The following is a 15,715-nucleotide window of genomic DNA, read 5'->3' on the forward strand; positions in this document are numbered from 1 at the left end:
CCCTTCCCCCCCTTGACCTCTCTCCGGCCACCCCCACCCCCCAACACATGCCCTTACCTCCCTACTGTCTGTGTCCATTGGTTATCTCATTCATCTCCTTTTATAGGAGTCTTCATTAACTGGTCTAATTGATGTACCTCAGTACTCTTATAAATACTCTTATGATAGAGAAAGCACTGAAGGTGTGGACTTCGAAGTTAGGAGACATACTAGCTCTGTACTAGTTGTTTGATCACAGATGATTCACTGTGTCTTTTAAGTCTTATTCTCTCTTATCTGAGTACTGAGGTACATATATAACTCCTAAGTTTAAGTAATACAATTAAACATATAAAACACATTTTATTCAAATGTTATAATAGTTTGAAATGCGTTCTTGAGTGAAAAAGAGTACATTTTTAAAAATACTCCTAATGAAAACAGGAGTTAATCAAGCGAATGATTATGATGTAGATATCATATTGGGCTAGTAGTCATGATACTTAGATTCATAGAGATATTTGGGGGAGTGGTTTTTAAATTATACCAAATAGGAATCTATCTAATCTGATGGGATGACCTGTTTAAGAGATATCAATAATTAGAAAGATGAAGTTTAAAATATGTATATTTTGTAAACATGCTAACATAGCTTGGGTAGAGAGGGCTCTGGGACCAGACTATCTAGGTTCAAATTCCAGTTCTACCACATCATAGCTGTGTGATATAGACCAAATTCTAAAATCCACTTTATCAGTTTTCTTTTTTATAAAATAGGGATAATTATAAAAATAGTTATATAAACTGATCAATAAAATAATTTATAAGGACTAATATAATTACAAGGTAAAGTGCTCATAATATTTCCTGGAATAGAGGAAGCATGGAGTAGTTGTTTGTAGTTATGATTGTATGCCAGGCACTTCCGTTGGTGCTGGGGTTCTCTGATGAGCCTTGGGGAAGACTGCATTGAGCGCATAAACAGGCATGAATATATAATTACAAATGGTGATTACTCCAAGAAAAAAATAGCAGGTGTTATGAAGCACATAACAAAAAGTAATAGAACAAGGGTAAAATTAAGGATTTTAAATGTAAGCATTCTTACTATGGGATAATATTTTGGCATCTAAATCATGATTTATTTTTCCTCAATGTTATAGAATTTTTTAAAATAAATAATTGAAACTTTATAAATTCTACCATTTATTGTCCTTCTTATATATAATCATTGCATAATTTTCTTGCATATGTGAGTATATATATAGCTGCTCAGAGAAGGAATAAACATATTGTCTCTTTTCATAGCCTATCAACTAAGAGTGTGCCAACCTCCACCACCCGTACCCAATGCTGAAATTTTGACAGAAGATGATGAATTTGAAATAGGTAAAGTCTTTTATATTACTTTCAAAGAAAGCACACTGTTAACAGAGGGATTTGCTTCAAAAGAAACAAAAGTAAAGAATAGAAACAGCCTGTCTTAGATGCTCTTTCCTCTATGATGGGGATTGCTTAGCATTCTTAAGAATGGACAGCAGTGGAAAGAGTAAAAGAATTATTAAGCAAGAAGAAGGAATTCTATATTTCCAGGATGTACAATTAGAAAACTGTGGGAATTTGAATAATATTGCTGTATAATGTTGCCATACTAAACTTTTATTATTATCCTATTTATTTTGGTTGAGAAATGTAAGAAAATATCAATGGCCAATGTAAGTCGAATCTTAATATTAAAGCAATAACTATAGATAATTTTACTTGCTTGATACAGTTTTAATGAATAACTTACCTGTACTGACCAGATTATTTCTTTACTTCTGCTGCTTATATCCAACTGGCACGACCAGTACAGTCTCACTGGTAGTTTACTCTTGACTTCAGTTCTGATTGGTCAGTGCCTATGAAGTACTAGTAGTTCAATATTTTGAATATCAGCCCTACATACTGTTAATAGGATTTTTATACTGATTAAAAATTAACAGATGTTTGTATTGCTTTAGAAACACCTGTTAATTTTCACCTTGTTACTCATCTGAAGCCACCTCTGCCTGTTCTTTTATTAACAGGTGATATTATTAGGTATCAGTGTCTTCCAGGATTTTCTTTGGTGGGCAATGCAATCCTCACATGCAGATTAGGAGAACGACTCCAGATGGATGGAGCACCTCCAGTTTGTCAAGGTACCAATTATTATGATTATTGATTCCTAAATATCTATTTTATGTTTAACTCAATACCAGGGATAATTTTAACTATTTAATATTTAACAGGCAGTAATGTTAAAAGATATACAACTCTATGGTATTTTTAAAATTCCATTATTTCTCCTATTTAATTTTAAACATTTTTCTTTTTCCAAGTTTTATTTTTTTTCTAGTTTATTCCAAAGTCAGTTCAACTTACTTAATTTTTTTGTTGTTGCCAAGAGGTGGAAAATACGATAAATCACTTTAAATAAAGCTCCAATGTTGATTGCCTTAACTTGAAAGTAGTTTCTGATCTAACCACTACATTCATTAAACTTGACTGAGCATCTGTAAAGTATGGGGATCTGAGGAAAAAACAAAAAATAAAAACACAAGTTATAGATTGTCCCATCTATAGAGGCAACATAGCATAGGGATATGGCAGGGGGCTATGGAATCATATAATGTGTAACTATTTATGGGGCAGTGAAAGCTTGAAGGGGACATTGCCCTGCGTCATGGGTTCCAAATTACAAGTGAGACGTAAACTCTGTTACTATAGAGATGGCCCAAATGACAGATGTCTATGTAAAGGCACAGAAGTGAAAAACAGTAGGGTGTGGACTATAAAGAATTCCCTCTGCTACAAGGCAAGACCATGATGGACCTTCAATGATGTGCTAGAATGTGGGTGCTCAGGAATCATGTATTATTCATTGGATCCAGAAAAGTATCTAACACATAGTAACTAATTATAACTGTGTGGTTAATTCAAATAAAATTATAATTGAATTTAATTATCCTTTTCAGATTTTCTTGGATTATTTTCTTCATTGAGGTTCATTCTGAGGAATGGAAACCTGTTTCCTGGGCACAACATTTACTGTTATAAGCCTAAAACAAAAGTTATGTTGATTATATCAAATGTGCTATAAGTAGGAATTAACATTTGATTTTCTATGTCATTGGAGTTCTTACAAGAAGATGGAAGGATTTCCATAAGGGGTTTTTATAGTAGCAAAAAGAAAAACTTGTTTGGAGGTATAAGCCAGTGCCATGTGACCAATTCCATTGCTCTTAGCCAGTGGTTTTAGAACATCTTAACGTTGGTAGAGTATTTTGAAGTCTATCATGTATATTCCTGATAGTTAGATGTCATTTATTTGGATAGCATTTATTCAACTTCCTTTTTTATATACAGTTAATTTGGGGGGCATTTACAATAAATTATTTAGGATTCAGATTCAGATGTTTAGACATGTGAATGGAAAAGACAGATTCTCAGCCTTTTGGGGGATTATGCATGGGAGAATTGCTTGGGCAGACACAGGAAGGTGTAAACAAGCAATTATATACCAGGACATTTTTCTTGACCCTAATATAAACACTGCATTGTGGACTCTTGGAGGAGAACACTTCTTTTTTTTATATTTGGATTCAAATTCAGTAATCTTTAATAAATAAAATAAAACCATTTGGATAACCTAGATATTTCACAATCCCTCATCTTTTAGACTTCCAACATCTTATTTTTTAAATATGAATTTCCTATAGATTACTAATTGCACCTCTTTTTAATCTAGCTGCTGTGGAGAATACAAAAAAAGACAATACATTTTCATCTCATAATAACATTAGATACTTGCTAACAGTTAATAAATCCTACCTCAGAATGAGTTCATTCTGAGTTACTATGTTAATTAATGGACCAGATACATAAGCTAAGTAGCTGACTATACATTTTAGTTTGTCTTTACAAGCTTGCTAAAAAGTCAGTTGTTTGGAATATTTTAAAACTAATCTACATTGTTTTTAGTCTATTTTAAATTATTTTTTCCACTTTTTCTAAATGGGGATGCATTATTATTTTTTATTCTTCTCTGGATCCACTTAAAGTTTCAATCTCATAGCTAAAATATGAAAAGCAATTCTAAATGTGATACATTTAAAACAGTTTGATATAAATAAAATATAATGGAGGATTTCATTTGGTGGTTAAAAATATGGGTTCCATTCAGTTGAGTCTGTGAGACTTTGTGGACTTTAAACTTTCTGAATCTCAATTTCCTCATATGAATAATATGGGGAAAAATTATACACACTTCTTAAAGCTGTTTTGACAAATAAGTGAGATACTACACAAAAGGTGCTTAACAGTATCTAACATAGAGTCACAATCAAAAGTATGTATTTACTTTTAATCTTGATGATTATCAGGCTTCTTGCTATATGTTGAAATTGTATGAGAATGGGCTATTTTGTCGATTTTCAATGAATTATGGTGGATCATATCAGTGTTTTGAAAGTAATATGGAATACATACTCAGCTCAGAACATTGGGGCCAAAACCTTACATAGGACATGACACTTACTTTTCAATAATCATAGCCTAGAAAGACAGCCCGAAAAAAGTAAATAATAGCCATGAAATTGCTAATGCAGTAACAGAAGCATACATTACAGAGGCCCCGAGAAGGAAATCTGCGATTCTGCTTGGGTTGATGGAGCAGTTCAGGGATTATTTCAAAGAGGAGACTTTTCATCTGGGTCTTGAAATGCACTAACACTCCAAAGGCAGCAGACAAGAGAATGACATTTAAAGCAAAATCATGAAAGAATGTGCTGAGTTCAAAATATCTGATTGAGTTAAGGTTTGAGGAGAGACTACACTAAGAAAGGAAGGAAAGGGAAAGGGAAAGGGCAAAGACATAGACAAGAAAGGCAGAAGGGAGAGGGCATAAGAAGATGGGGAAAGGCAAGGAAAGAATGCAAAGAAACAGAAGAAAACAGATGCCTCATTTTTTCATTATTTATTTATTGTCCAGAAAAGTAAAGCATCTTCTATGTAATAAAAAATTATGGAAATCAATACCATAAATTTTTAGGTCCTTCTTCCATGTTTTGAACTGCAAGCTTAATACAAGTTGTTTCTTCTGACACATAATTCAAGGTATTGTCTCCTTTCTAGTATTGAACATGAGCAGAGTATCTGGTATTTAAAGTGCAGTTTTCACATAGGCCTGCACACTGACTTTATGTAATGGTATCTTTCTTTGACAGTGCTCTGTCCCGCCAATGAATTGCGGCTCGATTCCACGGGAGTCATACTGAGCCCTGGGTATCCTGACAGCTACCCAAATCTTCAGATGTGTGCCTGGAGCATTTCCGTGGAAAAGGGATATAATATCAGCATGTTTGTAGAATTCTTCCAGACAGAAAAGGAATTTGATGTTCTTCAGGTGTATGATGGTAACCGTGGTTATATTTATTGGATATTCATAAATTCAGCCTAAATACTGTATTTATTATACACTCAGACCTTCGGTATAAAAAACTGCTTATATGATTGTATATTATATATATTTTAGAGTCTCATCAAATTTGCTTATATACCATATGAAAATTGTACTTAACCCTGGTTATTGTTTTACAAATTGCAGATTCTTTAGCTATGAAATTAAAATGTGTAAAATAAACATTTTATATTGTGTGTGGAGCAATTTCATCATATTTAATACTATTCTAAAGATGTAAAATACTAAAGATTAATTGGAACATAATTTTTCAGTTGTATCTAAATTGTTTTATTTTCTTTCCAAAGGACCAAATATTCAAAGTCCCCTGCTTATTTCCCTCAGTGGCGATTATTCATCTGCTTTTAATATAACAAGCAACGGTCATGAGGTATTTCTTCAATGGTCAGCAGATCATGGCAATAACAAAAAAGGCTTCCGGATCAGATATATAGGTATGTGATACATACACATATAACTCCAGTACAAATCTCACCTCCATCCTCAGTATGGTTGTGATTAAAGAACACAGACACCAACACTAATGAATTAGACATGAACTTAAATCACAGCTCCTTCATTGATGATTCTGGAGCAATTTCTATATCACCCCCTCTCTCAGTTTCCTCATTACTGCTTGGTCATATGATTTTTGAAAAGATTAAAGCACTTAGAATATTTATGTCTCATATAAGTTAATTATAAATGAAACTCTGACATTTTAATGCTTTTTCCCAATAGATTTCTTTCTTTTGAACTCTCACACAACATTAATAGTGTTTCTCAGTTGTGTATATCTAATCTATTTAGGAACTTCTTTAAATGACAAGTTTAAACAAAAAATAAAAATCTTTGTTTTCATTATTATTTATTGATTTGTGATACTTTATAAATATATTAAATATTGAAAGAGAATGATGAACACATTATTTAAAACTTTTTTAAAATATATTTTCTAGTCATTACTACTTTTCATTCAGTGATATTTAGAAAGGTATGAGCTGAAAATACTATCAACATGAAATAGTCTTTTCTAAATGCCTTTCTGTTGGTAAGGTCTACTGATACTGAATCAATAATTTTCTTATCGAGTAAGTTTATAAATAGTTCTCTACTATGTGAAGGTTGTATTCCATTTTTTTGCCATCCTATTCATGTCAGATGCCATGAGTATATGCTCCATAAACTAATATTCAGAATTAGTCAGTTATCTCTCTCTGTATAGTGTTAAGATACGTTTCCCCAAGTCATGGGTCATTATTAATTAGTTCAACTGAAAATTATTTTTATAAATATTTTATAAACAATTGTGACACAACAGTTCTAGTCATAGACTTAAATAAGTTTTTAATTTCAGTTCTAAAAATATACTCTCAAATTTTACTCATTAAGATACATTTGCATAAGTATATAATGTATAATAAAACAATTTTGTCTATCCACTTTGATTTTAAAACCACCTGATAATAGTTTAATTTTAATTTATTAACAGTTTGTCTTTTGCATATTAGAAGTATCTTATCACTAACATCATATTACTAATATGTATAGGTTTTATCCCACAATAGATTTTTAAAAATGTTTTTAGGCTTGTAAAGGAGAAATGTTATAAAAATATATTATACACTCATAATATAAGCATTAGTCCTTAAGATTTTTCATATTTGAATCTATGTTTATATCATATGAACAATATAAATTTTTGTATTAATGTTGTGCCCAAAGATGGCATTTAAAATTGAGCACATTAATTTATATTTTTAAAGACCAGAATAACTTAAAGAGAAACCATTCAAATCAAACAATTATAAGCATTAGATTATGTTCTATAATTTAAAACAAATTTGAATATAAATATAGTAAGAGCACCACTTTTAACCCCCAGAATAGTTTGACATGTTGAATAACTATGTATTTTTCCTTTAAAAGTAACAGGTTATGACATAAATATTCTAAGTCCAATCTACTTCCTACCATTTATCCATAAAGTCTAATTTTTCTCAGATGAATACATTGAAGTTTCAAAGGGTAAATGGATTCTGCCAGGCTGAATATTCTCAAAGTACATATATGTGAAAAAGCCATTTGACATTATCTTGTGACATTTCAGACTTCTGGAGATAAAAAAAAGTTTATTTTATTGGCTTTTAAAAAAATCTCCATATATAAGCACTTTTGACATCATGGAAACTCTTTAATAAACTGGGAGAAAGGATTATGGAATGGAGGGGATCTTTTTTAGACATCAAATGCATGATCTAACATGATATAGGTGTCTGGAGATAACTTCAAAGTGACATGTAAACAACATGATCTAAAATATGCCTACCAAGGCTGTGACATTTAGGCTCTTCAAATGACAGGAAATATAGCTTCCAAATTCACTGAAATATTTATAGGGCTTTTGAACCTCTAGGTTGTTAAGAAAATATGACATTTTAATTTAGAAGGCATCTTTGGTGACAATAAAAATTAAAAGAAGAGTCCAGAGATAGTTATGTCTCATAAAAGTTATGTCAGTAGATTGTCAAGAGGATAGGAAATAACCTGGCTGGTGTGATTCAGTGATTCAGGGTCGATCCATGAACCAGGAGGTAACTGGTTCAATTCCCAGTCAGGGCACATGCCTGGGTTGCAGGCTTGATCCCCGTAAGAGTCATGCAGGAAGCGGCCAATCAGTGATTCTCTCTCATTGATGTTTCTATCTCTTTATCCCTCTCCCTTCATCTCTCTCTAAAATCAAAAAAAGCATTTAAAAAAAAAGAGGGTAGGAAATAATATAACCATATGAAACAAAATTCACATGATGGCCTATTTTTATGTCTGGTTTTCACATATAGATTTGTATAACTCTGGGCTGTAAAGAAGTGTTGGTTAATTAATTATACAGTGATGCTTTTTTCTTTTGAAAAGCTTTCTACTGTAGTACACCAGAATCCCCACCTCATGGATACATCATCAGTCAGACAGGTGGGCAACTCAATAGTGTGGTCCGCTGGGCCTGTGACCGAGGATTCCGACTTGTTGGGAAAAGCAGTGCCGTGTGCAGGAAGTCTTCCTATGGGTATCATGCATGGGATGCGCCTGTCCCTGCTTGTCAAGGTAAAGTATTTTATTCAAGCAAAGATAAATACATTAATAAAAGATGAACCCTTCTTACTTTTTAATTTGGAACACTGTAATTTCCAAATATATAGATATTCAGAAGCATTTTATTGGTGCTTCTCATGAAAATAAGGCTTAAAAACATAGAACGATAAATTTGAGAATGTGACACGTTGCTTTAAATTCATTTGTTGTAGTGTGCTTTATGCCTTTACTCTATTCACTGTTATACATACTTTGCTCATACATCTACCACTTCCATTACTTTGTTGTCAGAAAACGATTGACCCTGAGCTGGAGACTGTTACTGTGGAGTCTGCAGAAAGAATAGAGAGGATAAGAGAGGCCAAGTTCACTGACGACTTTCACTCTGAGTATGCAAAAGTGTACTCTCAGAGCAACACATTTAAAAGGGAAAGATATAGCTAACCACCCCATTATTTCTTCTTCACTCTTTAGCTAACTCAACAGAGATCTCTCTTTTATTTTCATTTTAATTTTGTTAAAAAGTGAGGCATGGTTTGAACATTGCATACTGCTATAGCAAACAGGATGACAAGCTACTTAATAAACAAATGGCACATTTTTAGAGCTTTGTATTAGGTCTTATTTTAAAAAGTTGTTGAGTCTCTTATAGCTAGGTATAGTCATAAAGATAAAATCAGCATCAAGAAGATCTTACATCATTGGAATTTGAATATTTTTAATTATTTGACATATCACATTATTTTGTCAATATGATATTTAATTTTAGATTTGATTTAGTCTACCCAGAAGGTGGAGGTGTATATCACAACTATGAACCCTCACATTAAAATATTTATAACACTCTTAGTTAATAAATAATGGTTCTTATTTATAATCTACTTAAGGGAGGTGATTTTTATAAAATAAATAAAATGTAAAATAGATTAATTAAATTTTAAAATTAAACAACAGCAAGTTAAAATGAGTGGAGAATACATATTACCTGACATCCAACATGGCTTTACATACTTAGTAAACTGTGATTTCTAATTCATGAAAAGGTAAATCTCATAGGCATGTATAAATAAATGAGAAATGAAAGAATTATTATTTCTTTGTTTTATTGATGCAGGAAACATTAACCACTTATTAGAATTCTGGGAAGTGTCATAACCTTACTGGATTGCAAACACTGAAGGTGCTGACTTCATGTAGAATATATGTTAATAAATGTGAAAATCTCTGCTTTCTATTGACCAATGAATAGCAGGAACATTTACCAATTCTTAGTATTAAATAATTTCTAGGAACTGGTTTGGTGAAAAATCTTTGATCTCATAATTTTAGAATCATAGGAATTTAAAATATCCTATATAATAAAAGGCTACTATGCAAATTGACCAAAGGGCAAAATGACCCGTCGCTATGACATGCACTGACCACCAGGGGGCAGATGCTCAATGCAGAAGCTGCCCCCTGGTGGTCAGTGTGCTCCCACAGGGTGAGTGCCGCTCAACCAGAAGCCCTGAGCAGGGCTTACAGCTGGCGAGCACAGAGGCGATGGCGGGGGCCTCTCCTGCTTCTGTGGCAACATAAGGATGTCTGACTGATGGCTTAGGCCGTCCTCCAAGGGCTCCCGGACTGTGAGAGGGCACAGGCTGGGCTGAGGAACCCCCCCAACCCTCCGCCGAATGCACGAATCTCATGCACCAGGCCTCTAGTATATAATAACTTCTAAATCATATAGAATTTGAATAAACATTAAAGTAAATTTAAATAAACATCTAATCAATTATTTTTCTGTTTCTATGATTTTGTATCTATGTATTAATTCTAGCAATTTCCTGTGGGATTCCTAAAGCTCCAACAAATGGAGGAATACTCACAACAGACTACTTGGTAGGAACCCGAGTTACCTATTTTTGTCATGATGGATATAGATTGTCATCTAAGGAACTTACCACTGCTGTATGTCAATCAGATGGTACTTGGAGCAATCATAACAAGACCCCTCGCTGTGTTGGTATGTGTGTTACTGAAATTTCATCATTTGTGTCTCTATTGGCATCTTACATGATTTGAAATTGTATGTATTATTTAAATTTTAGAACTAATCCATGAAATCTTGAAGTATGATATCTAAGAGGAAAAGGTAATTTGGCTATCTTACATAACAAAGTTTCATTTATTTTGCAAAAAGTCATCCATCAATCAACATGTGTTTTAATGTACAGAAAAAAATATGTTTTAGGCTTTCATTAATAAAATTATATTTCAATACTTTCAGCCCTGACTTTTAGAAGGATAAATATATCTTCTGAGATGATCCATAATTTTTGTCTTTTGTTAGTATTCTTTAGGTTATGTATATTTAGAATATTTTCCATTGCTGCCATTACTACATTAGAAGGTAAATGAATATTATATAATGGTAATATAATATGCTTCTGGTAAAATATTTGGTAGCAAAAGGATTAGAGAATGTTTGGGTTAAATAAGCTCTTTAATTTGTCTCTATATTTGATTTTTTTCATTTAGTACTAAAATTAGCTGTGATTTCATTTAAAATGAGGGTGTTTAATTATTTTCAATCTTAGTATGTCTAACAATGCTTCTACTTACTAGTATGTTGAGCAAGTTTTGAATTAGCCAAAGTTTATTTCACAAATCTTGCATAAAAAAACATACTCATAAAAAATTTTTTTCTCAAAATATAGTCCCTTCAAAACTTCTGAAGAAATAAGAGAATAGGTTTTTTCCATATCTTGCCTATCCTGACTAATGCTGCAATGAACATGAGAGTGCAGATATCTCTTCAAGATCTTGATTCATTTCCTTTGGATATATACCCAGAAGGGAGATTGCTGAATCATATGGAGTTTTACTTTTAATTTTTTTTAGGAACCACTTTACTAGCTGTATGTATGTAGTCCATAATGGCTGTACCAGGTTAAATTCTCACCAACTTGTATAAGGATTCCCTTATTCCACATTCTGTCAAATATACTGCTATAAAGCTGTACAAAGACTTTGAAGTGTGAAATAACAGGACATATTCAACTTCAAACTCTACCACAGAACTGTAGAGTGGAAAAGATTACATGAAAAAGAAATAGAAAGCAAATGCTAAAGGACATTGTCTGGCACAATAGTGAATGAATTAACGCAGTGGTGATGTAAATGATGGAATAGACATGAGGTATGGTTAAGAGGTAGAATAAACATGACTGACTTATTCACATTTATGTTCTTGGTTTTTATATAGTTGTCACATGTCCAAGCATCAATTCCTTTACCTTGGAACATGGAAGATGGAGAATTGTGAATGGCTCCCACTATGAATACAAAACCAAGGTAGTTTTCAGCTGTGACCCTGGTTATCACGGACTAGGTCCTGCTTCTATTGAATGCCTTCCTAATGGTACCTGGAGTTGGAGAAATGAAAGACCATATTGCCAAAGTAAGTATGCACTCTGCTCAACTTATTTCATAAGCTATCTTTGGTGATTGATAGTCTCTTGATCACTTCTTTTTCCAAACACACTAGAGCAATGACATAATTTTTAAGAGGTCATTTATTCTCATTGCATTTAAAATTTTTCTAATTTTTTATTAGTAAGTGTTTATGAAAAAAGCATTGGCTTTGGATTCAGAAATCTGTGCATGAATTCTTGGTCTATCACTTACTACAACAACTAGAAAATACTTATTGCATACGAACAATTTGCCAGCACTGCTTTTAGCCCCTTACATGTATTATTTTATTCCTTAGTTCCCATACTATAAATTAGTTGATATTATATCCATTTTATCAGAAAGGAACCTATGCCCCAGATTTTATCATTTTGCACTACTCACAGAACCTATAAATGGTGGAGAAATGGGACTCAACCCAAGCAGTCTGACTATAACCTCATCTTCTATTCACTATCTATACTAATAAAAGGGTAATATGCTAATTCGACTGGACATCTTCCAGACATCCTTCCAGATAAAGCCATGGTGGCGGGGACCGAGGCAGAGGCAGTTAAGGGCGATCAGGCTAGCAGGGGAGAGTAGTTAGGGGTGATCAGGCCGGCAGGGGAGGGCAGTTAGGGGCAGACAGGCTGGCAGGGGAGGACAGTTAGGGGCAGACAGGCTGGCAGGGGAGGACAGTTAGGGGCAGACAGGCTGGCAGGGGAGGACAGTTAGGGGCAGACAAGCTGGCAGTAGAGGGCAGTTAGGGGCAGTCAAGCAGGCAGGCAGGTGAGAAGTTAGGAGCCAGCAGTCCCGAATTGTGTGAGGGATCCCGGATTGGAGAGGGTGCAGGCACTGGAGGGGGTGTGTTCCTCAGCCCAGCCTGTCCCCTCTCCAATCATCCCCAACTGCCTCCCCTGCTGGCCTGTTCTTCCCCAATTGCCCTCCCTTGCCAGCCATCTTATGGTGGCCATCTTGTGACAACATGGGGGCGGCCATCTTGTGTGAGGGCATGACAGTCAATTTGCATATCACATCTTTATTATATAGGATGATAATGCATATCTGATAGTTATTATAAAAATTTAATGGTATGATGTCTTGAAAAATGTCAGCTAGAACTTGATTCACAGCAAGAGCTCAATAAAGATTTATTGAATCAAATTAAACATATTGTTTTTCTATGCATTCTTATAAATGTCTTATTTAGAGCAAATAACTATACATGGAATATTGAGATGAAATATCGTAAACTCCCTTTGAAGTAGTTTCCTTCAGTGCATTTATTGTTTACTTAGTGCCAGGAAATATGCTAGGCTGAAAATTAATCCTTTTATTTTGTGTCCAATAAACTCTATGCCACCAATGGCATAAACACATATTTTATAAATAAACTGATAAAGGAATCAGAAGTCTAATGATGAGTAAGAAGTTTAACATAGCAGACAACTATCTATGTGTAATAAGTACATACTTACATAGTTTTCTTCTACTTATATTCTATTTTAAAATTTATTTTTAATCTCTATGTAAACATAGGACTTTGGGGTTGTACTTTTATAAGATAGTCATATTGATGGATTAAAATCCATAAAATAGATATCTAAATTTTAGTTGATATTCTGAAAATATGGCATCTGTATTTGTAAATTCTTACCCTATTCCTTAGGGTTTTCTCCCAGGATCTTTCCCTGCCTCCACCCTCTTTTTAAAAACAGAATTTCATTAAAAGGCACATAACATAGAGATATTTTAAAGAGTAGGAAAAATGATCTACAGCAGGAACATTAATCTTTCAATAGATGTTTGGTTCCTTTGTGCTCAGTCCTCCATTATGTAGAAGGGTTTAATTGATCAATATGATCAGTTTCCTGCCCACAGCTATGAATGGGGAGCGACAAGGACTCTAACAAGTGCAACTCATTGAGAAAAAATAGAAAAAATAGTAAATGTTCTGGTCCATTATTTACTCATTATTTAAATTAAAACAATATACATTAATATTATTAATGTTAATAAATAATATAGCTACCTCAAAGGATTATTTGGGGATTAGCTCAAAACTATCAATACATTTTAAGTTTTATATGCAAATATTTAAAGTTTGCAAATTTTCTATTTGTTTATCTCATGGCCATCTAAAGCCTGGAGCTGAAAGCCAGAGCTGGAGGCAGAATAAAATATATGGGCTGAAGGTGAAGTGTTGGATTTGGAGTTAGACTGCTGGACTTACATTTAGGTTTAGCTATTTACAGGCTGTGTGACCTTATTACTTAATTTCTGTGTGTTCATATCATATCCTAATGTATACAATTCAGACCATGACTGAATCTATCTCAGAGTTCTAAGAATTACATAAATGAAAAGATTCGTAATATTTTCTGGTAACAAAATAAGGACTCAATAAACAAAACCCATTATTCTTTTCTAGAAAGAGACTTCATTTGTAATCTTTAAATATGACAGAGTCATAAGAGCTGGGTTCTAAATGACCTAGCAAGTGAGTTTATCTCTCATTTTCAATTTTTAAAACCTACAAACACAATGTGAAATATAATTATATCTAATGGTTCTTGTAATAACCAAACGCTTCACATACAAAGCATTCTTTATAAACTACAGGGCCCTCAACAAAAGTAATTATAATTACTGTGTTAGCATTGTTTATGATGAGGAAGCTTTGGCTCAGGTAAGTCAAAGGGATTGCCCGATGTCACTGGATGAGTCAGAGAAAGACCTGATGATTTTTCCACCCCTCTAAAACCAGGTTGGCTAAGTAAAAGGTGCAAACAAAACGGCTTCATCACATGTCACTGTAACTTAGAAGATTTTTATGGGAAGTTAAAGGGGATCAACTTTTAACTATGACATCTATTTTCTCTACATTTTTCACATTCATTCAAACATGGTTTACAGATGTCAGATTCATTGTAAATATGTGAAATCATAGGAAATTCAAAATGCTAGAAGCATGGTTTAGTTACACGTGTGTATTAACTATGTATTTAAGAGTTTTCAATTTTTATTGTTTTGTAGTTATTTCCTGTGGAGAACTACCTACTCCTCCAAATGGAAATAAGATTGGAACTCAAACCTCCTATGGCTCCACAGCCATCTTCACCTGTGATGCGGGATTCATTCTTGTGGGCTCTGCTGTACGGGAATGCCTCTCGTCGGGTCTTTGGAGTGGATCTGAGACCAGATGCCTAGGTACAACATTTTAAACAAACTTTTTTTCCCCCTCTCCTCGGGAAAAGGGGAAACTTTCATTCACTCAGTAAGGAGTCTAAAAAAACTAGAAAATGTTTAACTTTAAAAATGTCCCATGGTAGAAAAGCTATTAAACAGATAACTCGGGAAGTTAATCAACTAGTATGGCAAATGAGACTCATGTCATTAAGGAGAGACACATTGTATTCCAGGCATGGTGGAAATAAAAAGGAGAAAACTAATTTCTGAAAGTCGTATGTCTGCCTATTCAGCTGCAATAATCATAGCAATTAATTCATTCTAAACCATAGTTTCACCTATTTGCTTAAGATAATGACTAAAGAAGAAAAATAATTTCCACATTTAAATATCTTTCTCTCTTTTAATTTTACAATTTCAACATGTGTAATATTACTTTCTAATAAAACTTTAAAATACCTATTTTTTCAAACCTGATTTTAGGACAAATAGGATTTTTCCCCCATTAGGTTCTTTGAATTTAATATATAAATATAT

General features: G+C 33.4%; 1 protein-coding gene across 1 annotated transcript in view; it reads left to right on the forward strand.

The window, feature by feature from the left end:
• The window catches only part of CSMD3 (CUB and Sushi multiple domains 3), an 888,294-nt gene that overhangs the window by 800,117 nt on the left and 72,462 nt on the right, over window positions 1-15,715 (forward strand). The window contains exons 46-53 of the mRNA XM_005869050.2: window positions 1,288-1,368; window positions 2,049-2,162; window positions 5,229-5,417; window positions 5,770-5,916; window positions 8,375-8,563; window positions 10,371-10,556; window positions 11,799-11,993; window positions 15,026-15,199. Coding sequence (XP_005869112.1) covers window positions 1,288-1,368; window positions 2,049-2,162; window positions 5,229-5,417; window positions 5,770-5,916; window positions 8,375-8,563; window positions 10,371-10,556; window positions 11,799-11,993; window positions 15,026-15,199 — 1,275 coding nt within the window. The remainder of the gene's footprint in view (window positions 1-1,287; window positions 1,369-2,048; window positions 2,163-5,228; window positions 5,418-5,769; window positions 5,917-8,374; window positions 8,564-10,370; window positions 10,557-11,798; window positions 11,994-15,025; window positions 15,200-15,715) is intronic.

This window comes from Myotis brandtii, unplaced genomic scaffold (assembly GCF_000412655.1).
Source record: "Myotis brandtii unplaced genomic scaffold, ASM41265v1 scaffold285, whole genome shotgun sequence".
NCBI classification, from domain to species: Eukaryota; Metazoa; Chordata; class Mammalia; order Chiroptera; family Vespertilionidae; genus Myotis; species Myotis brandtii.